Source organism: Apus apus, chromosome Z (assembly GCF_020740795.1).
Source record: "Apus apus isolate bApuApu2 chromosome Z, bApuApu2.pri.cur, whole genome shotgun sequence".
Lineage (NCBI taxonomy): Eukaryota > Metazoa > Chordata > Aves > Apodiformes > Apodidae > Apus > Apus apus.
This window is the reverse complement of record NC_067312.1, coordinates 12864276-12887801: the sequence shown is the minus strand read 5'-3', so window position 1 is coordinate 12887801 and position 23526 is coordinate 12864276. Positions and strand designations below refer to the sequence as shown.

Here is a 23526-nt window from a genome sequence, read left to right as displayed (position 1 = left end):
ATTCAAAGCTAGTTATAGTTTATAAAGCTTTCTGTAATTGTTACAGATTTTATTAGTTTTTTATAAGTAAGCTTCAGTATTTTCACAAATGTATCACCACAAAGTATTTGGCTGGCAGAGCTCTGTTGTTACAGTTTTGCCTTAGCTACTTTTCCCTGATCCAAAATATTCTTCCCCTTATTCTTCCCTTCCCTTTTGATTAAGGTCACCTCTCACTAAAAATATATACAGTTTTTCTTCTGGAAGCTAAAATTAAATTAATTCAAGATTATCTGGCAAACTAAACAATTAAACTCTTCCTTTTTTTTTTTCTTTTCATTTAGCAAGGAAAAATATTCATATGAAATCAGATGACTGCTGATAGTAGCAAGCTAAATGCAGATAGGATGTTGACATATGTCACATTAGAATTCTGTGGCTGCTAAACATGATCAAAAAGGAGGTTGCTATTTTTTTAAAGATTATATCAATTTGGAGTTGTTGTTTTTTTTCTTTTTTGTAATGATTGTAGATAGTTGAGTGTCACAGCTTAAATAAACTCTCTGTGCTGTTGAAAAATAATTTAATGCACATTGCATCCTGCACAATTAAGTGCACACAAACACAGACAAAACATGCCCGTAGTGGCAGCAAATGAAGATACAACCTAGATATGCTTTATTGGGAAAGATACTTCAGATATCTGTAACACATTGCTTGCACCATCCAGGACAAGCAAATGTGACACTGGAACCATGACTATGTTAGACAAGGAAATAATCAAATCGTCATTGAACTGTGTCTGAGCTATTTTATCTGTTACCTACTAGGCCTAATCTATATAATTTCCATAAAATATAGAGTCATATGTCTTTCAAATGGTTACCACTTTATTATTCTAACACACAATTACACTAAAAGGCAATGATGATCTTCGCATACTTTCTAATGCTCTGAGCCTTACTCCGAAGTCTAATCACTGAATGCCAAAGAAAGAAAAGAACAGCAATGCTCCACTCTCTTTTGGAAACATTCCCACAGCACAAGCACATGGAGGTTGCTGCCCTTTTAGGGCTTTCTCAGAAACCCTGTGCAGTCGGGGTACATCAAAAGAGGGAATCACAATATGTAAGACTCGGAAGATTTTGGGCTGAGTTGCTACTTTTAGGATATACCTCAGGAAATTAATTATGTTTATATTATACTAAGCATTCAGCTACTGCAGAAATCTAGAATGAGGTTCATATCACTCAGCTTTTAACTTTTAAACTAAGAAATTGTTCCTACAGAAGGAAGTCAGTAGTTCCACAACCACTAGAACTAGTGAAACTTGGTTTGCTAAGAATTCACCTTCTACTACCCATGAGTGAATCCTCACACTAAAGTAATACCATCATTTTCTGAGGCAACAAATTGGAGCTGTCCTGTAATGTATCTAAGAATCTAGGTAAGATGCTTCTGAGACTTAAATGAGACTGAATAATGCAGCCTAACTGCTACCAAACAGCTAACAGTTTAGCCTCACTACTACCATACTCACTTGTTTGTCAGTATACGATATTCTCCTACTTTTGTTGACAAATCAATTATTTGGTTGATCACTTCCCAACATATTGAATAATGCTTTTTATAACGAGCCTGAGCTCTTTCACGGATAATTTTCTCATGATGTTCTCTTTCGTTGATAATTTGTTCTTGATTATCCATTTTTTCTTGTTTTGCCAGTGCCTAGAATTTTTTTAAAGAGTAAATCTGAGATTACAAAGAAAATGAAAGTGCAAAAGTGCTCCCACTTGGAAACAATATGAACTTGTTCATTTAACTCCAGAAATGAAAACAACTAGATTTGCACCAGAGTTGGATAGCCAACACACACACAAATCTAAAAACTTACATTAATTCTCTAAGTTCCAGTTTATTTGCTAACTGCTAACATATAACTAAATAAATGAGTAATAAATATTACTTCTTTCATGACAAAATTATGAATAACATATTTAGTGCTTGTGGGGTACAGAAACATGAAATGATGCTGTCTGCTCTTTCAGAGGAACAATTAGGCAGATGCTTTGGTAAAGAAATTCACAATGGAATACTCTTAAAATATATGATGACTTACACAATTCTGGTCTGCAAATAATTTTATATTCAAACAGTAAAGATGTTGTCTGGTCTTTGAGAAAGGTCTTTGTTTATGGCAGAAAATTATCAGTAGTTCCTGTGATGATGTGTTCCTTTTGGCCAAAGGCATACTTAAAAAGGTATTGTGATCAATAGCTATAGCTGCTGTTTACATAGGACTTAATCTGGGCTGGAAGTTTTGATGTTGCTAATTGTTTCTGGCAGGAGAACAGTACAATTCCTTCCATCACATTGTGGCCTGTGGTGGCCATACATAGCACTTTGTGGTTTGCCACAGGATTATGAATTCTTTTAATTTATTAATCAGCTCTGAGATACTAGGTAGAAAGTAGCACTCATGAATTAAAATCCTGCAGCAGTTGTAAAAAATTGATGTCACAGATAACATATAAAGGAAATTAAAAATACGATTCTTGAAACAAGATATTATGTCATTGTCTTTTGTCATTTTGTCTCTGTAAGACTGTGCCTTTTAACCTCATCATACAGAAATGTTTCCCTACGAAGTTAAAATTAGTCTGGAAGAAAAGATCAAAACTAGACTGTAATTCACTCAGTTTTATCCCTTATTAACTTAACTGTAACTTTGAACCTAGATAAAAGCAATATATTAATCATTAACTCACTCCCTAGAAAATTCCTAAATTCTAACACTCGAAAATACAAATTCCATTTTATAACAGGAAGGTATTCTAACAGTCCTAACACAATTCAAGGAGCAAATATTTTACCGCTTCTCTATCAAGAGCTTCCTGGAACTCTTTCAGTCGTCTTTCTTCATACTGTTTTTCCCTGAAAATTCTATTTTGTCTCAACACCTCTTTTTCATGTCGAATGTGCATGAGTTCAACAGCAATCCTCCGTTCCTGCTGAGATTGTCTCATTAGTCTGTAAATAAGTTGCTCTTCCCGGTAAACCTCCTAAAAGATGAAACAGTATTAAGAGAAACTTATAAACTATTTCATAGACAACCTATTAGTTTCTCACATAAGAAACATGAAAGGAGTCACATAACAGCATCTACCTGTTCATTTGATACATGAACCACCAGAACATACATGTCTATTCAGGAGTATCATTTTTGTAAACTATACAATAATTGCAGAACTGTGGAAGTGAATTCTGATATTGCTTAACTGAAATAACTTAGTAAAAGTATATTTGTGGAGACTAACTCAATTTTAATTTCACTATTTCCTGTGTGCAAAGAAACCGCAGCATATAAGGGCATGTATAATAGGACAAGGGGTAATGGCTTTAAACTGAAAGAGGGCAGATTTAGGTTAGACAGCAGAATAAATTCTTTAGTGTGAGGGTGGTGAGACACTGGCACAGGTTGCCCAAGGAAGCTCTGGCTGCCCCATCCCTGGAAGTGTTCACGGCCAGGCTGCATGGGGCTCTGAGCAACCTGATCAAGTGGGAGGTGTCCCTGCCCATGGCAGGGGTGTTGGAACGAGGCAATCTTTAATGTCCCTTCCAACCCAAACCATTCTGTGATTCTATGGATTTCAAATATTTGCTTCTGAATGCAAAGATACACCCTTTCCTCAAATCATTAACTGGTCATAATTTTCTTATCCCTGCTCTCCAGCAGTCCGTGCTTTCAGCCTTTTTTTCTTGGGATTTGGGTAATTATGTCCTCCATTCAGCAGACTGAGAATATAGGGAAGCAATCAGAACACAGGAAAATACAAGGGTTCTTAATAACAGTTTTAGTGTTCTGTCTTGGACATTAATAGAATTCCCTAATCAGTATTACACGAAAATGATCCTGAACCATTGCTTGAAGCATGGTCAGTGCGTACAGATACTTTGAAGGCTGTGGGCTGCTAACTTCCAAAGCACTTCACAAAATACAGAAATACCTTCTCACTGCTACACTTCTCTTTACTGTCCTTGGCATATAACCTAATGCTTAACTTAACCTAAAGTTTTGCATCACTACTTCTAAAATCTAAGCAAAAGCACCAGCTCACCAAATACCACTCCTATAGCAGGCTTTTTAGAGGAAATTTATGATTCCCTGGACATTTGTTTCAGATGCAACAAAAGTGCTATGAAAAAGAAGTTCAGATTTAAGGATCTAAATTCAGAACTTAATCTGAAGAATTCAAACTCACTTTCCTATGAAGAGAGGAACACGTAATGCCAGTTGGTAGTAGTATGAAAAACAAACCAAAATATAATATCCCTTCAATTTTCTTTTAATCTGCTTTATTTTCCATCAGCTGTCTGTGACTGACCAAGGGCAGAACAAATTACATAATTTCAACTGTAAGTGAAAAATCAAACTTCATTATGTATTATACTAACATGAAAGAAAGCTCTCTGTAAAGAGATCTAGATCCGTACTATACAATGCAACCAAGACATCTGTAATGGATCTCTAACACAAAGCAGCAAAATAAGGCTATTTTAATTGTAATAATAAGAGCAACAACTTCCTAATAGCTTTAGATCCTTAATGTTGATGTTATTAAGAAGCCAATATTTTCCAAACAAAACTTTTTCCATGTTTTATATTCCTTTGCCTTTACAACTGCTGAGAATACAATACATTCCAATTGAATACAGATTACTCAAAAATATTAAGTTGATATAAAAACTCTTAGCATTTTGCTTATTTTAGGTATAATGTGAGCTTCGCAATCCCCTTTCCTATCACTGAATCTCATGACACTACATAACAGTTCTAATGGCAAAGATGCAATCATCTCAGGCTTTAATCCCACAGTGTGTCATCTGTATGCAATATTGTCTCCCTGTAAAGCTTAATAGAAAACGAGGATCCGATTTTGAATGTTGAAAATGGAAAACAATGCAATAGTAATAATTTTTATGCACATTTTCATACTTATGCTATGTGTCATTTGATATATTGTTTTTTCCAGCAGCCCTACCTACAGAAGAGTTAATCTATTTGTCTCTTACATTCATGAAATCAAGGCAATAAAAGGAGACATAACACCTTTTGCTGCCACAGTTGTATCCACCACTTCTTTGGACACAGTATTTTGTTAAGATTTAAAAAAACAGTAGAGGTTGCACAGATTTTGCTTCCTATAACAAATAAATATCCATTGATTTCTTTAGTTGCAACTGCTTATCCCCAGTCACGGATTAGTATATCAGTAATTACTGCATCAGAGGAAAATGAATCTTCAAATCATAATTCACAGAGGATTGAAGATGCCACCCAAATATAGTGATCATTTGTCATACTCAGATGATAAAATGTTCAGTGCAAATAGTTGTCCCAGTGAGAAATCAAACCACCTCATCTAAGTGAATATGCTGTTTAAAAAGGAAATGGGAAGGTGTTCCTTTAGAACACTTCAGAGCACCCAAAATAGACATTTTCTTTGTCATCTGAAGATTAGAGACCTTCATTACTCCACATAATTGAATATCTGCACATGCTGAGTAGGCCTAAAAAGAGCCAGCCAGAAATTTTTGAAGAACAAAAATATCTGAAACAGCAATTAACTCATAGCTACACAGTAGAAAAATTAGGATTCAGAACACCAAATTTCATTTCAAAAAGGTGCTTATTGGATATGCGAGTGAAGTAGTCTAATTGTATTTCCTACAAACAGGAATGGATGGGATTTCTGGGCATATTACAAGACAAAATAAAAATGGCAGTACAATTTTTTGACCAAACATTTTACATCAACTTCTTCACAGAGGACTGTGAAATGTCCAAAAAAGTAACTAGTATCATAAATGGGACAACTTGGTGATCACGTGAAAAAATTACTACTGAGGAAGCATAATACACACTTCTTTTCAGTTTACCTACTTGAGACAACAGTGGCATCCAGTGGCCAGGCTTTAATGTGTTTGTTTCATGTTGTTAATACATAATTAGCTTTTTTTTTCTATTTCTCTGTTTCCTTGTTTAATTTATATACAATTAAACATATATAAATTAAACGTATATAAATTAAACAATTATTTTCTGTTGTGTAGCCATAAATTTTATGATCAAAACTTAGACCTTAGCATATATAAAACTATTCAGCTGACAAGCAATAATCTAGTAACAATTCATTTCCCCTCCCATTTTCATCTTCTAAACTTACTGCTTACAGTAACTTCTTCCTGATAACTTTTTCACTTCAGAGACATAAACTGAGCATTTAAAAAAAAAATAAATTACTGAGAACTGATAAGCTATTGAAAGATTCAGTTGAGATGAAGCCATGTTGCCTGCTCATGAAAATCTTACTGGTATCACCCTGTTTAAAACAGAGGAGTTTAATGTAAATTTAATGTTGGTTTGTTGTTTTTTTTTCCCCAGGTTCTGACTTGTATTACAGCTTGTACTGTGTCAAAAAGCAAACAACTGGAACAGAATTATTTTAGTAGAGGTTCATACATATGAACATTAAATACATTAAAGAACTCTGAAGGGACTAAATTAATTTAATTCTAAATGATCCCATGCCTTGGGTTCAAGTGTTATGCAGTATAGGTAAATTCTGAGCCTAATGTCTACAAGAAAGCTACAATTTTAGCCTGAAAATTCTTTCTGGTTCAGTGTCTAACAGAGGGAGAAGGTAATATTCAACTTCATGTTTTGGTTTGGTTTGTTTTTTTGTTGGTTTGTTTAAAGAAAATATCTCAATTTGCTTCACACTTCTCTAAGTCAAACAACACCTTATTTCTGAAATATCACAGAGTTCCAACCAGTCACCTCTTCTGCTGCTGATCTGGAACCAAATTAATACTAAATAAATTTTCTACCTGGTGAGATTACTGTTCTAGTCAACTGCTTTCCCTGTCTTCCTTTCTAGTTACTGCAGTCTGTAACTTCTGTTACTTCTGTATCAGGGTTTATTTTTCTTCCTGGGAAGTTACTAACACTTACGTTACTTCTGCCTTGCTTTGGAGCCTCCCTGGAGACACTGATTGGCAGCACATTGCAACAATTCCTCCATCTTCAAACTGGCAAGTCTTCTACTACAACTGCAGATGGACCTGCTACCTGATCTCCCCAACAGCCCTGGCTGGATATGCTGATTTGCAGCTGCTGTAACCACAAAATACCCCAGGGATTGCTGCTACCACATGGACATAAGCAGATCGGTCCATGGCGACTGGAACCAGTAATCCAGGCTCCTGGGGTTGTGCTGGGGCTGCAACAGCTTATAGCAGGTAAAGAGTAAGTTTTCATAGCACAGTGATTTCAGCCAACTGAGTTGCAAAACTTGGTGGCCTCTGCATATCAACAAGAACATCACAAAGAAACTCTTTGAGTGAGAGCTCAGAGACAAAATACTTGGATAGATGGACTCTTGGTCTAAGTACTCGAGGTGTAGTCAGTTTTTCCTAGAATGTAGGTCTGGGAGAGCTACTGAGAACCCATGTAATTTCTAGATGCTGAATATGCAAGCAGTGTGACAAGGTGGCCAAGAAAGCCAATGCCATCCTGGCTGGTATCAGAAATAGTGTGGCCAGAGGGCCAGGGAGGTGATTGTCTCCCTGTACTGGAGAGGACCACTGGTGAGGCCACATCTTGAATCCTGTGTTGTTTTGGGCCCTGCACTACAAAATGGACCTTGAGGTGCTGAAGCATGTCCAGAGAAGAACAAAGAAACTGGTAAAGAATCTGGAGAACAAGCCCTATGAGGAGAGGCTGAGGGAACTGGGGTTGTTTAGTCTGGAGAAAAGAAGGCTGACGGGAGACCATATTGCTCTCTACAACTACCTGAAAGGAGCTTGTAGCCATGTGGGACCTGGTCTCTTCTCCCAGGTAACAAGCAATACAATAAGAGGAAATGGTCTCAAGTTGTGCCAGGAGAGGCTTAGATCAGATACAATAAGAAATTTCTTCATTGAAAGGGTTATCAAACACTGGAACAGGCTGCCCAGAGAGGTGATTGAATCACCATCCCTGGAGGTGTTTAAGAGATTTACAGATGTTGTGCTTAGGAACATAGTTTAAGCAATGGACTTGGTAGAGTTAGGTTATGGTTGGACTCGATGATCTTAAAGGTCTTTTCCAACCAGAATGATTCTGTGATCCCAACAAATTTAATTTTTTCTAAAACACTCCAGAAACATCTCCAGACATTACACACCAATGCTTAAAAAAATGTATTTTTATATAATTTCATACCTTTCCTTTTCAGAGATGCAACATATCTGAAGTATGCATTATTATACAACACCAGAAGAGACAGGCTAAGTTACACTGGGGTCAACACTTATGATCTAAGCCAAGGACTCACAGTGCAATACTAAGATAAAAGATAAATAGAAATCACAGAAACACAGTGAGTTACAAGGTTCTGTTTGTTGCAATCATTAGTGAAGAGAAGTAGTGTGAAGTCAGTAATCTAGAAACTGCTTTTTGAACAAGGAGTGTCTGAGGAAGAATCTGAAAAGCTGAGAGGGTTGGGGCTGTTCAGCCTAGAGAAGAGAAGGGGAGACCTTACAATGGCCTTCCAGTACTTGAAGGGGCCTACAGGAAAGCTGGGGAGGGGCTTTTCATCAGAGAAGACAGTGATAGGACAAGGGGTAATGGTTTTAAACTGAGAGAGGGGAGATTTAGGTTAGATATTAGGAAGAAATTTTTCACTATCACAGTGGTAAGGAACTGGAATGGGATGCCCGGGGAGGTTGTTGATGCCCCATCTCTGGAGGTTTTTAAGGTCAGGTTGGATGAGGATTTGTGCAGCCTGATCACTAGATCATGGTTCCCTGCTCATGGTAGGAGAGTTAGAACTTGATGATCTTTCAGGTCCTTTCCAACCTTAATGATTCTATGATTCTATGAAAGTTCACCTTGGGCAGGGTAGAGAAGGAAAGGTAGAAAATAAAATGCAATTCTTCAGCTGATTTTTAATAATCTTAGTTCTGCTATCTTTATTTGATCTTTTATCATTTGTAAGGAGGAAGTTGACATAAAGTTGGTGAAAAAGAATGGGCACCTGTCCATATTTTCCAAGGAAAGACAATGGTTAACATAAAAAATATTTTCAGAGATACATGTACATACCTCCCTTTATCTCCTACAACGTTTATTTAAACCTCCAAAAATACTGTTCTTTTATACCTGTAAGCACCTTTTTAGATTGCTAGTTGTTCGTGGGGTATATACTTCAGCAAATATTTTCTCACCTCCTGTGCTTCATGGGTTACTAACTGTCCTGTTAGCATTTTTCGTCGTCTCTTTTCTCGTTGTTCTCTAGCAAACTTATCTTCCTCCAGACGTTTACGAATTTTTTTTATGTATTCATCATCTGAATAAACATTTAATAGCTCACTTGCTGTCTGTGTTGTAGTTTCTAAGGTTGTTGCTTCCAGCTTCTGTGTTTGCAATTCTTGTGTATCACTGATTGAAAAGATAAAACATGTCACTGACTTGATAGAAATTATAAAGTTCTTGGAGGTGTTTTCATAGAGATCCCTCTGTAGTTATGTGCTGGTCTGACAAATGTACGGCAGAACAATTTGGCCAGTACTCTGTAGGCACTGCGGCTACTTCTCAATGCCCTTGCACCCCCAAATCACCACCAAGTCCAGCAGAGTGCTCCAGCACTGACTTGAGCCAATTAGTCTGTCAATTAGTTCACATGCTAGTATGAAGCCAAATTTCTTTAGAAACAGGAAATTAGGATGGTTCACAGAATATCAAATAAAGATCAGTTACTCTTGAATATATCCATATACACTGAGTGCAGTTTTGCAAAATCATTAATCACAGGTCGTTTATACACAGATGTATTCACAGCACTGTGCCTGAGCATGACCTCTTCTGAGTACAGCATACATGTAACTAAAGGGGACAGAATGGCTATAACTTAAAATTATTCACAAATAAATCAAAATACAGATGACAAAACTCTAAGGAGAAAAGTTACTTCTTTGAAATGTATTGCTGCGTATCTAAGTCCAGAACCATTCTCTTCTCTCAGCAATTCTAACTAACCTTATAGACTCAATAACTGAAATGAACATAGAACAAGAGATGCCCTTTGTGCCCTTTGTTGTTGCATATACAGCACCCTTACTACAACTATAGGTAAGGTAAGAGCACTGTAACAGTGCCGGAATATTTGCAGTGCTAGTGGGACAATCACTCGAAGGAAAATCACAGTTTAAGATAAACAAGCCATGACACTTTCTTCATGTAGCCATCTACATAGATAGAAGGCACGTGAGGTAGGATCCTGTCTAAACTTAATATAGTATCCAAGTATTACCTGTCAGTAACTTGGCTGTGTACTGCAGAGGCATTTCTAGCCATAGACTTCTCAAACATTTTCATCTCCTTGTATGTGTCCTGAAGGAATAACACAAAACATAATCTTTCTTTTCTCTTCACAAAGTATCATAAGGAAGGTTCAACAGAGTACATATTAGGGAATTATTCTTATGACATATTAGTAAAACAGAAATATTTACACTGAAACTATACTAAGCATCAACTAGATCAAGAAAAAAGGCAAGACTGTTTCCTTCTTCTTTTCCTTTCCTGCTTCCTTTTATTTTCTTCCTTCTCTCCTTTCCTCCCTCCCTTTCTAAGCTGTATCTATGTCTGCCAGACAGAAAATCCTGTTTTCACAGCTGTTTATTGTGCTGGGTAATTCTGAATTTACCTAGGACTCTAGCATCCCACCACGCAGAGATATGAAACAAGATGTGAGTTATGATCTGCTTTAGATTTAGTAGTTTAATTAATCCCTGATGGTTACTCAGGCAACTATGTTCCTGTACTCTACATTTAAATGTATGTGTCTCAGTTGTGCAGTTGGAAAAAAAAAAAAAAGCTAATGTTTGGATTTCTGATGACACTATGATTAATGAACTGTAAGATTACAATCCAAGTATTCATCAGCACTAAATAATACAGATTTGTTATTTTTTTTTTAATCAGTGCACTGCCTACGTCTCTTGATTTCTTCTGAGACTAATTTCAACTGTTAAAAGTTTTAATAGAGCAGACAGATTTATACTGTGTTACATGAGTTCATACAGTGTGGTGCAAAACTTCATTATGCATAAATGAGAACAAAACATTAATGCTATTATTTCACATATTGTAGTCAATTGAGCAGAAGCTAAAACACTGTTAGCAATTACTGAGTACCTACCTACAGTATTTTTTCAAGAACTTTGTCTTATATTAAAACAAATAGTTCCTAAGTAACAAACTCAGAACCCTAATCATAACTCGTATTTAAGCCCAGTTTTCACTGGTTGACTCTACTGTATAATTTTAACAGTTGTATCAGCAACTTTAGATGGTACAAGTACAGTATCTGTAAGTTTAAATATTCCCAGAACACCATGTGTTTTGCAAGTTCATACAACTAACATTAAAATAATATAGGTGATAGTTACCTCTGCTTCTCTTTTCTTCTTTAAGAACATTTTGGTTTCAATAGATTTTATGGTGCGGTTTGGTGGTGGCTTTGGAACCTGTATAACAGCTGCTTGAATCCTGGCCATTATTTCATTTTGTCTTCTTCTTCCTATGCGATGCTGAATATTCAACATCATGTGTTCAGGTACTTGAGTTGAAACAAAATACATCATATGGTTCTAATATGCTACCTATTTATCTATGAAGTAATTAACCCACAAGGAAAAAATACTTTAGGAAGAAATCAGAAGAGCCTAGCAGGCTTCAGGCTTGAGCAAATGACTTTTCTTAAAGATGGTAACTAAAATACCATGACAGAAAAAAAACCGTAAAAATTCCTCTTCTGCCCATAGTTAATCATTGTCTTAAGAATATTCACATCCACTATACTCATAAATTACCTTTTTTATATCATTAAAAAAGATGGTGGAAAATTAAAGTATCACTCTATATTCAGAATAATTTCACGGCTTAGAAATATGCTAGTATATGTTATCAATATTTGAAGATGAAGATATATTTTTAAAGTAACATTATCAGAAAATGGTATGTGTATATATGCTATGACCCCATTAACAAATAGTATGGTGCAGCAGAAGCACATGTCTAAAGAATTCCAGCTTGTGTACAGTGCCTAATAGGCATTTAAGAGCTCGTATTAAATTCTAGCTCAGAATTCAGCACGGTTTCTGAGAATACCAATTTCCTGGCAGAGAAATGGAGAATATTAGATAATACTGGCACTGAACAATAAGTCTCAGATGACCTAGAAGTAACAAAGACTTAAATTACACTGGTTAAAGTGCACTACAGAAGCATGCAGTTATAGGTTGTACTGACTGGAAAATAAGTTTTTTACAAAGAGTCAAAGAAAGTTAAAAAATAAATATTTAATATATCAAATAGGATATTATATTATTTAAAAAAAATATTTTGAAAGTTGGATAGTGCATTTTCTTTTCTAGATACATGAAGAGAATATATTTTCATTCTTGTTCATGCAATAGCTATAGCAAAGCTAAATAACCACAGTAAGACTGATTTTCCTTAATTAGCTGAATAAAATGCATCTCAAACTAGTCAATTTCGTTTACATTGTGGCTCAACACCCATTGGATAGGTGGCTAGTTCCTCTATATAAACTACAGGCTGTACTTTGCATAAATGTTCCCATATCTTAAGACATTGGTTTATCTTTGTTACATTATCAAAACTGCTGCACAGAGTTACAAAGTGTTCTGAGGCCCTACCCACTGTGGGTTCCCTTCCCTGTGTCTTCTTCCTTCTTTTGAACAACCCTTATACATCTTTTCTTTACAAACGAAGGAGGTCACAAACCATTTTTACAAGGACACCTTAAACACGTAACATTGTGAAATTTACACTTTGTTTCCAAATCTATAATTATTTTACATGCATGACAATATGCAGATGTTCCTAATTTAACATTAAGTAAATTATTTTAAAATATTAATATTGTAAGGACCTTGTAACAATATATTGGCTTTATATCTATGTATTAATGATATAGCATACCCCTTTTCTCTGTTTTTCTATAAACGTCACTGTATAGCACAGAATTAACAAGGATTCACACTGGCTTTAAGTCAACAGGTACACAACATTAAGAAAACACTTCCTCAGAAGACAATAAAAAGTAGTCACCTTTTCAATGTCTTGGGCTCTTTGTTCCTCTTGGAGCTTCTGGACTTTCTGTTGTTCTGTGATATGTAAACGAGCTATTTTATCTTCTACTGCCCTAGATTTTATTTCAAAATGCTCTGAAATCTGCTGTAGTTGCAAATCAGTCTGACGTGGTATTAAAGTTTTCAAACGCTAAAAATAAACAGGATGCAATGAAGAGTCAGAAAGAGTAAGAAACTTATTTAAATATTATAATTTTGCAATAGTAATTTCACACTGTGTTTTCTTGTGTTGAAGTTCACAGAACAATATTTAAGCATGGTGGAATACATTTCAGAAAAACAAGACAAGTTCAACTGAAAAGAAGACCCAGATTTGAATCTGGACAATACCAAACTTTGTCTAGTTTGAGAAAAGGAGGCTGAGAGGCAACCTCATTGCTTTTTACAGCTTCCTGAGGAGTAGAATTGGAAAGGGAGGTGCTGTTCTATTCTCCATGCTATCCAGTGATGGGGCATGTGGGAATGGCTCAAATTTGCATCAGGGGAGGTTCCAGCTTAACATTAGGAAGCATTTATTACCAAGAGGGTGGTCAAATCCTGGAACAGAATTCCTAGAGAGGTGGTTGATGCCCCAAGCCTGTCGGTGGTTAAGAGGCACTTGGACAATGCCCTTAACAGTATGCCTTAACTTCAGGGCACCTCTGATGTGGTTAGGCAGTTGGACTGCATGCTCACTATAGGTCCTTTCCAATAGAACTGGTCTACTCTTTCAAACTGAAATACAGGAAATTAAACACAAAAAGAAGGAAAAAAAACTGCTGAAAGGGTGACAAAAAATTTGCCAAGACATGCTGTGAAGTCTCCACCTTTGGAGATACTGAAAACTCAACTGGACAAAGACCTGAGCAATCTGCCCCAGCTGACCTTTCTTAGAGCAGAGAGATGTATTAAGTGACCTCCAGAGGTCCATTCTAACCTCAACTACTCTATGATTCTAATGTCATTCTCAACATATCTGTTGCCAGTAGCTACTCTCAGCTGCTGTATCTTCTTTAAGCTATCCATAAATATGTTTTGACTGTTTGGAACTATCCTTGCACTTGCTGGTAAACTTTCTGCTTGTAGACTATTTTTCAGGAAGAATGTCAGAAAAAATGTCAAATTTCACCTAGCTGAACTTGATTCACAATATATAGATTTGTAAAGATTGTTCATCCCGATAACACAGTACAGTCTACAAATTCTGAAGATTACTGTTGAAGACAAGAAGAATATCCTTAACTGAATCTACTACATCAGTACTGACTTTGCCTGAGACATACTGCTTCATTTTTTTCCTCTTTATTATTATTTTTTTCCTCTTTATTTTTATTATTCAGCATATGGTTATTGCAGGCTGGATTGTACTATAAATATATGGAGAGATGTGCAACAGAAAGAATCAAACCACACTGGCATGAAGCTTAACACAGTTACAAACAAGATTCCTGGAGAGGAAATCAGCTTAACTTGATACCTAAACTGCAATGCAGTTTGCAATCTCTACTGATCAAATTAGTAAAATGGCAGCTGTCGAACAGCTAGAAGCTTTTGTTTCTATATGTATTTTAAGTTTAGAGAAAGCTCAAAAACAGAGGAGGTAACATAGTATGAGCAAAACCAAAGGGACACAATGGATCATTATCCTCACAAGTCACAGCTAAACCATGTAATCCCATTTTCTATGTATATGACATAACACAGGTCTATACCATTTTAGTAGAAGTATTGAATTTTGAATATGAAACTTAAGAAGTTGGAAGGGGAAGCATGCAACATGCTTTAGATGTACATCTAAGTATGCTTACTTTTTTCCAATATATTTATCCAAAATAGGCATAGTTATTTACCTCTTGAAACAAAGCACTTTCAATAGACTTCAGCTTTGCAGTTGCTGCAGGTCTCATTGCTTCCATGGCTACTCCACTGAGCTTCGCCTTTTTCATTTTTTCTAAAGCAATATACAATTCATACAAAAGTTTTGTTGCAGTCCCATGCTGTCCTGTCATTATGTCTTGGGCCACATTCTTATCAAACTGTACACCAAGGAGATGAAGTGTGGGCTCCAGGCGAGAAAAATTGTTAAGTTTTGCACTTGCAATCCTATATGATTAAAAACAGCAAGAACAAAAAATCAGAACATAAACTAATTTTCAGTTCCAATTTGCAACAATATGTGTAGTCATGGCATTTATCCCACACCAAGATAAAAGTGGGGAAAAAACCACAGAGGACTTCCTTAAAGCAATGTGATACACACTTTGGCTTAGGTTTTATACTGCAGTGCATGTAACTGGATTGGTCTAGTAGCCATAACTTTAGGAAAAAAAAAGATCACATTAGGTTGTATAAGTCTTGATACATGCACATGCAAAGTGGATCAGACAGAAAAAGTTCAGCCTTCATTACAGCTAATGATACACCATCCACAAAATACACAAAGAATTAGAATAAAATTTCTGTATTAACTCCATCAATGCACTTGAACTATTGCCAGCCAAAATCTAAGAAACTCTATTTTTTAAAAGTCTATATAATCTGTAAACCCACACAAAACCTTTTCATGGTTTATCTCCACTATAAAGAAATGGGCTGACGGGTTGTAGTAGTGTAGAAAACAGAGGCTATAGTCTTGATGAGCAAAATTTACATTCAAAACTGAAATAGTGGATTGCAGATTAATGCTTCTCTTGAGACGTAGATTCTCCTGCAGAAGCACTCAAGACCAGTAGATACACAGGCCACACCCCCAAAGTAATAGATGATCAGTGTTTCCCAGCTAACACACCAAAGTGCATCCAACAAATCTGTAACTTCAAGCTGAGTCAAAAAATCATGCTTTCTATACTACTTTATCACTTGAGTTCACAACAGTTTCTTCACAAGAACCAAAAAGTTTTTGAGGTCAGCCAAGCAACAGCATAATTCTAAAAAAATGGCCAATTTTAAATTAAGACCTTCTGGTAACACAGTATTCACCTTATTCCTAAATGAAACAGTCCAGGAGCTCATTTTTCTCATTTTAATACTTCGTGCTTGGTTTCTTACACAAGTATAACTTGTGTATAGCTGCAGTTCACAACTATTAAACTTTCTTTTGTCATTGATCAAAGATTAAGGTGAGCCCTATTGTCAGAAATCACCCCACATGCATTGAGAAGCTCTGGTGATATGACCTTTTCACTTTTTATTCTTTGTTAAGATCAGATGGAATTTCATAAACTTGCCTCATGATCGAAAAATACCATAAATGCTATTTCAGGATCATTGTAAGACTTAAGGGAAAACTACAATATTTCACTTTTCAAATATGGACAACAAATCTGGAAGAAGTTTTCCAGCAGCATTCCTTTTAAAGTGGTATCACTTTCTCAATTATTATTCCCTTGCTTATGTGTCAAAGAACTGCACAGCATAAGCAGGTAATACAGTTAAATTGACCTTGAGTAGTCACTGTCTTTTCTGTTAGTGTCTTACAGTTGCATATTCTAAACTGGAATCTACTTTTCGCCCACCATCACCCCAACAAGTAAGACCTTGCTAAAACACATTAAAGTGACAACAGTCTACCAAATCATATACGAAGAATAGTCTTTTCCTTCCTAGCACACTCAAAAATTGAAAAGTATTACTTGATAGATATTAGGTTAGATTAGGCAGACACAGGATCCTGCAGAATTTAAGAATGATAAGATTACTATTACAGAGTAATAACTGTTTTTAATGCGGAATTAAGAAATCATTGCAATAATTCTCAACAGTTGTCAAAACATCAATGTCAGTAATTACAAGAAAAGGAAATACTGAGGAAAGCTGAACACATCACATTATACTTACAAAGTCATGGAGTAGTATGGTAAAGAAGACCACATACAGTCCTCCTCCCTCTCATATGCTAGATACTCCAAGACCTTAGTATTCATCTGGGCTTTTCTCTGGACCTCACCTATATCCATATCTTCTGTGCACTGGGGAGTCCCAAACTGCTCACAGCACTCCAGGTATGGTCTCACCAGGGCCATATTATATTGTAGTTCAGGATGCTGTTGTCCTTTGCTTCAAGGGCATGTTATTGGCTCATTAACAATTTGTTCCCCTCCAGGGTCTCCAGGCACTTCCCTTCAAAGCTGTTTTAAAGGCAGTTGGCCCCCAGCTGGTACTGAATGCATGAGGTTTTCCTCCCCAGATGCAGACTTTGCATTTCCTATTGCTGAACTTCATGAGATTCCTGTCAGCCTGACTCCTGCCCTAAGCAGCAGTAGGCTCATGTTTTCTCTAACCTTCCTTTTGCAGTGGAGATACTTGTAATAGTCATTGTTGCCATCCATGTCTCTCACCTGTTTTGACTCCTGATAGGTGCTGGTTTTCCTAAAGCCAAGCCTGGACATTCTTTCTCCTGGGTCACCTGACCCTGCTTCCACATCTTACATGTTTTCTTTTTATGTCTAAATTTTGTTAGTAGCACTTATTTCATTAATTTGTGCCTCCTGCCACCTTTGCTTAGTTTTCTTCCTATTGAGATGGATCACTCTTGAGCTCAGAGGAAGTGATCCTTAGGGAAAAAAAAATAAAATATATATATATAAAAAAAGAATCATTATGTTTTCCTGGACCATTTTACATAAGATGCTTCCAAGAAGATGCCTGAACAAGCCAAAGTCTGCTGACCTCAAGTCTAGGGTTGTGAGGCTGCTATTTAGGTTGTTCACTCCTTGCAAAGTCCTGAACATCACCATCTCATGATCATGGCAGTCAATTCTGCCCCCAACTTTCCTTGTTTATCCATACTAGGTTTAGTAGAACATCTTCCTTCTTCAGGAAGGAAGGACAATCATATTTCTCAGGAAGTTATCATCAGTGCACCCCACTAACCTCCCAGATTGCCTGTGCCTTGTGGTATTGCTCTTCCAGCAGATGATAACTTATTTGAAGTTTCCTATTCAGACAGAGGTCTGTGAAAATGATAATTCTTCCAGTTTTCTCAAGAAAACCTTAAGTACATCTTCCTGTTCAAGTGGTCTGTAGCAAATAGTCAGCAGAGCATCACCCTTTCTGGTCTGCCCTCTGATCACACAGAATCACAGAACCACAGAATCATCATGGTTGGAAAGGACCTCTGAGATCATAGAGTCCAACCATCAGCACAAAAAAAACCAACAACCCAAACAAACACAAAGAACTACACACACTCCACCAAAAAACAACCACAAAGATCCTCACATCCTCAGCCACTAGAGCATGCCCTAAAGTGCCACATCTAGACGTTTCTTGAATACCTCCAAGGATGGTGACTCCACCACCTCCCTGGACAGCCTGTTCCAGTGCCTGACCACTCTTTCAGTAAAGAAATTCTTCCTAGTGTCCAATCTAAATCTTCCCTGCCACAACTTCAGAACACTTCCTCTGATCCTGTTGTTATTTACTTGGGAGAAGAGGCCAACGCCCACCTCCCTACAACCTTCTTTCAGGCAGTTATAGAAGGCAGTGAAGTTTCCCCTCAGCCTCCTCTTCTTCAAACTAAACATCCCTAGTTCCCTCAGCTGCTCCTCATATGACTTGTTCCCTAGACCCTTCACCAGCTTGGTGGCTCTCTGTGACCCCAGCGCAGGACCCGGCACTTGGCCTTGTTGAACCTCATACAATTGGTCTCAGGCCATTGATCCAGCCTGTCCAGGTCCCTCTGCAGAGCCTTCCTACCCTCAAGTAGATCTACACTTCCACCCAAATTGGTGTTATCTACAAACTTACTATGGGTGCACTCAATCCTCTCATCCATATCACTGATAAAGACATTGAATAAGACTGGCCCCAAAACTGAGCTCTGTGGGACACCACTGGTGACTGGAGGCCAACTAGATTTGGCCCTGAGTACCACAACTCTCTTGGTCTGGCCACCCAGACAGTTTTTTACCCAATGAAGAGTACACTTGTCTATTCACCAAGTTCTCCAGGAGAGTACTGTAGAAGAGCTGTCAAGGGCTTTACCAAAGTCCAGGTAGACAAAGTCCACAGCCTTCTCCTCATCCAAAAGGTGGGTCACATGGTCAGAGAAAGAGATAAGGTTGGTCAAGCAAGACCTCCCTTTCATAAACCCATGCTGTGAGAGCTCACTCATGATGAGCCTCTCCATGATGTTTCCTGGTACCAAGGCCAGGCTGACAGGCCTGTTGTTCCCCAGATCCTGCTCCTGGCCCTTCTTGTAGATAGGCATCACATTAGCCAGTCTCAAGTCATCTGGGACTTCCCCTGTTGACCAGGATTGTTAATAAATGATGGAGAGAGGCTTAACGATCCCCCTTGCCATCTTCCTGATATGGTCCAGTTGTCTCTGATGTATTCTTGATGCCCACATAGAAGAGCAGGAGAGGTAACACTGCAAGGGCTACACAAGCCTCTGTAGTCCTGGACCTGTAGAAGCAGTGAACCTGCCTAGCTGGCATATGAGGTGAGCAGATAAGAGCCTTCATCTCCTGCAGGGGAAAGTGTCCCACTACTATCCCTCACCTTTTCTTCCTGTTGCACCTGTGTGGTTCAGATTTAGCAAGCCCAGATGCTTTGTTGCACTGAGGCGCCAGCATCTCATCTGCTACCAAGGCAAAGAACCTGTTGGAAAGCTGCAGATCATCAGATAGAACAGGAATCTTCCTTCTCTTGCCAGAAGTCACAAGCTGCCAGTCATCTCCATTTCCCAAATGACAACAAGCACAGGTCCTGTCTGCTTCTCCTCAGTATGGGTTCAGGTTCCTGTATCTGCAGCATCTCAGAGCAGACCAGTCAATCTCCTTTTCATCATCTGTGATGTTGAACAGCCTACCGACTTTCTTCTGCAGCAGCTTTACTTGGTGACGTAGATCCTCCACAAGCATACACCTCTGCAGACAAAGCCATCTCCCTCTGCCCAAGGCTCATTAAAGACTCTGAGCATTCCCTGCAGCCTCAGACATGGGGAAGTACCTCCCTTCCCACAAGGCAACCTGAGTTAAGACCACTGATATTCTGCATAGTTGCTCCAGTGGCTACTGGGAATCATGCCCTGTCAGGTACCACCACCTCTGCTGAGCACACATACACTGTCTCAGACATCTAACATCTCCTTGTACTTGCTGAAGTGCATCTTCACTAGTTGCACGTCTCTATTCAGAATTCTGCTGGGGACAAGACCTCAAAGCACACTTTTATCAGGAAGAGTGTACAGAACTTGTTGGAAGCTGATAAAACTTGTTAGAAAAACTATGCTTTCCCGGTAGCAGCAGGCACTCTGAAGTTCCTTGAAGAGTTAACCGGAGACCTCTGATGATCCCTGAAGTTACTGAGAGATCTATAAGCAGAGCCCAAAAACTGCTGTGTGAAGCTGTTGGATGCCTCTGTTAGTTGTGCTCAAGCTTCTCTCCTACAAGCTGGTGAGACTTGCACAGGAAAGAGGATAGATAGATAGATAGATAGATAGATAGATAGATAGATAGATAGATAGATAGATAGATAAAGTGAAAAGAACATGAAGAGATTCAGAAGAAACAGGAAGAGGATGTAGATCCTGGCACACTTGATATACATGCGCACTAAGGTGTACCACTTGCTAGAATGGAGCAGGAGCCAAGGAACCCTATGAACTGTTTCATGAACATACCAAGGCTCACGGATCTGCAGATTTTTTCAATGTTCTGTTTGTTATTTTTGTTCTTCATTGTGGTTATTGCACCAGTTTCCTTGTAAACATACTCAGAGCCTCACAATGCACCTCCACCATCTTCCTTTTAGTGAAGATGCAATGACCCCACCAAACCAGACGCCTGGATTCCTGGCTCTGAACAGCTCATTGAGACAGTATCTCCAATCTTAAGAGACATCCTTGAAGGATGAAATTGAAATTTTGGTCAAGCCTACTAGTGTAACTACCTTAATTACAATCAAAATGTGTAATTTTCTTCAAGTAGTATGGTTAATCTCTCTGGAAATACAAAGTTTACCCATGTTTCAAATACAAGCAGTTTTTGACTTACTGATAAATGCGTCACATCTTAGTAAATTCTAGATGGCTTTCCCACTCTGCATTAGCAAATCCTAACTGAAAAATTCATATTTTGTCTAATTTTGGTAAGAGACATGTTATCCATATATACTAACCTGCTCTGTGAAAATTGATTAAAGTCATCCTGAAGTCCATATTTATGCAGAAGTTCTCCTAGGAGGTAGCCAGTAGAAAATTCTTCTGAAAATGACCCTGGAACTAAATTGGGAGTTTTTGTTGGCGGTTTAAAAAAAATACCAACAAGAGAACATGATAATTAAAAGAATGCACACATTAATCTTATTTTAGTTATAAAAATAATGACTTCTATTAAGTCCAAACTATTTGAATAATTAAAAGGAATTTTAGGAGATTAATCTAGCAGTAACTAGTTTTCAAGTCATAAATAAATCTGCTTTCAGAGTAGTTATTTTGCAACATAAGCTTTGGCAGTCGTTCAGCTATCTTTTTCAGTGTTAAAAAGTAAACTTTGTCATCATTGTGACTGAGATCATGGCAATCTCTGTAAACGGTGATCACTACATTGTAAAAAAAAATGCAAACAAACAAAAGCTAGATCTGATGTGCTCGTTTTCCATGCAGAAACAAATGAGTCTCCAAAGGCTGCACCCCAGTTACCACTCCAAACAAAGCACACTCATCTGCAGCCTTATTGCAATGTCTTTATCCCCCACAGTCCCATTAGCAGACGAAGCCTGAGGTCCCTGTCTCTCCCGGGAGCACTCGTGCTTTGAGGAAAGTTAACTTCACCTCGAGAGTCACCCGAAGACTGAAGAGCTACCTGAAGAGGTATTTGGACGAGAGGCCGCGGGAAGGGTCGTGGGCAGGTCGGGTGGAGCTGTCCCCCCGGGGAACCCCCCCAGGTCCCCACGAAGCCTGGCCCGGCGGCAGCCCCCCGCGCTGACAGGCAAGCCGGCTGCCCCCCGCGCCCCCCAGGGCGGCGCAGCCCCTACTCACCCACGCTGCGGGAGAGCTTCACCTCCTCGTTCAGCCACTCGCACAAAATCTCCGCCATGGCGGGCGGGGCGGCGGCCGCGGCCGCGGAGGGGCAGCCCGGTCCCCGCCGCCCGGCGCCGCGTCCCGTTGCCACGGCGACCGCCCGAGGCGCATGCGCGGTAAAGGGGAGGAGCCGCCGCCGAGCCCGCGGGGGGCGGGGCGCTGCGCGTGCGCGGCAGGCGGGGCGGGGCAGCCGCGGAGGGAAGGTGAGCGCGCCGCGAGGAGGAGCCGTTGGTCCGGCCCAACCGCCGCCCCGGCGGCGCTGAGGGGCGAGCGCGGGGCTGCCCGCGGGAGGAGGCGGGGCGGGGCGGCGGGGCCGGGGGAGGGCGGGCGGCGCCAGCCCTGGCGGCTCCAGCGCTGGCGGCTCGGCGGGCGGGCGGGCGCTGGCGTTCAGCCCTCCGAGCGACCATCCGCCCGCCGGTTTGCCGTGCGGTCTGTCAGCGTCGCTGGCCGTGCCGGGGCTGCCTTCTCGGTCGTGCTCCCTGCCTGCCCCCGCCGCCTGTTGCTGGCTGCGTGGCCGCCTGCCTTGCTGCGTGTGCGGTGCGTGTTTAAATCACGACTTCCCCGTTCCACCCTGACTTGACGCTTCTCGTGGCTGAGTTTGCTTTTCGTGCTAGCGCAGACGGTGTAAGGCAGAGGACTCTTAGGCTGAAAAACAATCTGGCAGGAAAGAAATACGAGGGAATAAAAAAAAAATCCAGAGTAATTTTCCCGAAACTGCTCACAAAATGGTACAAATTACGGTGTTGGCACTGTCTGAAAGGGGGAGGGAGAACAAAAACTGCTGAAGAAAGCTCTGGCAGTTCAGATGAGTGCTACGCGATTTGCAAGAATGTGTTTCCACAGCCGTGTTTGTTTAGAAGTCCCGGAGGCGTTCGTGTGCCAGCACAGCTCCTGGCCCCGCGGTAAAGCCGTTCGGGGATCCAAGCTTGGTTTTAATTAAGCCTCAGTCTTTCGTGCGCTGCCTTTGTGTGTGTTGGGTCATCTTTGTTTTAGAGTCACCCTGAAGTAATCACAGACAGTTTTAGTGCTCCCGTTTTCAGGAGCGTGGTACAAAAAAGTAGACCCTGGAGAAGAGAACTACGCTGGAAAATACGATGCGCTGTTACAATTAAAATTGGCCAGTTTCTTTTTCTGGGAAAGATCTAGAGTTAAGTTTTGAAGTACCTTTCAGTACAAAACAGAATCCTAAAGGATTACTTAACAAGAGGATCTGGTGCTTAATGACAGGTAGACAACAAACTAACAGTAATTTTCAAATGTAATGATTAGCACTTGACATAAACAACTTGGAATGTTATGGGTTCTGTTCCTCTAGA

General features: G+C 39.2%; 1 protein-coding gene across 1 annotated transcript in view; it reads right to left on the bottom strand.

Moving 5' to 3' along the window:
- SPEF2 (sperm flagellar 2) overlaps window positions 1-22259 on the bottom strand; it is a 59641-nt gene extending 37382 nt beyond the window's left edge. Inside the window, 9 exon segments of the mRNA XM_051642753.1 lie at window positions 1520-1707; window positions 2853-3041; window positions 9250-9463; window positions 10335-10414; window positions 11476-11616; window positions 13163-13333; window positions 15033-15285; window positions 21307-21409; window positions 22169-22259. Of these exon segments, the coding sequence (XP_051498713.1) occupies window positions 1520-1707; window positions 2853-3041; window positions 9250-9463; window positions 10335-10414; window positions 11476-11616; window positions 13163-13333; window positions 15033-15285; window positions 21307-21409; window positions 22169-22226 (1397 nt within the window). The 5' untranslated portion in view covers window positions 22227-22259.
- Between the last annotated feature and the right edge of the window lie 1267 nt (window positions 22260-23526).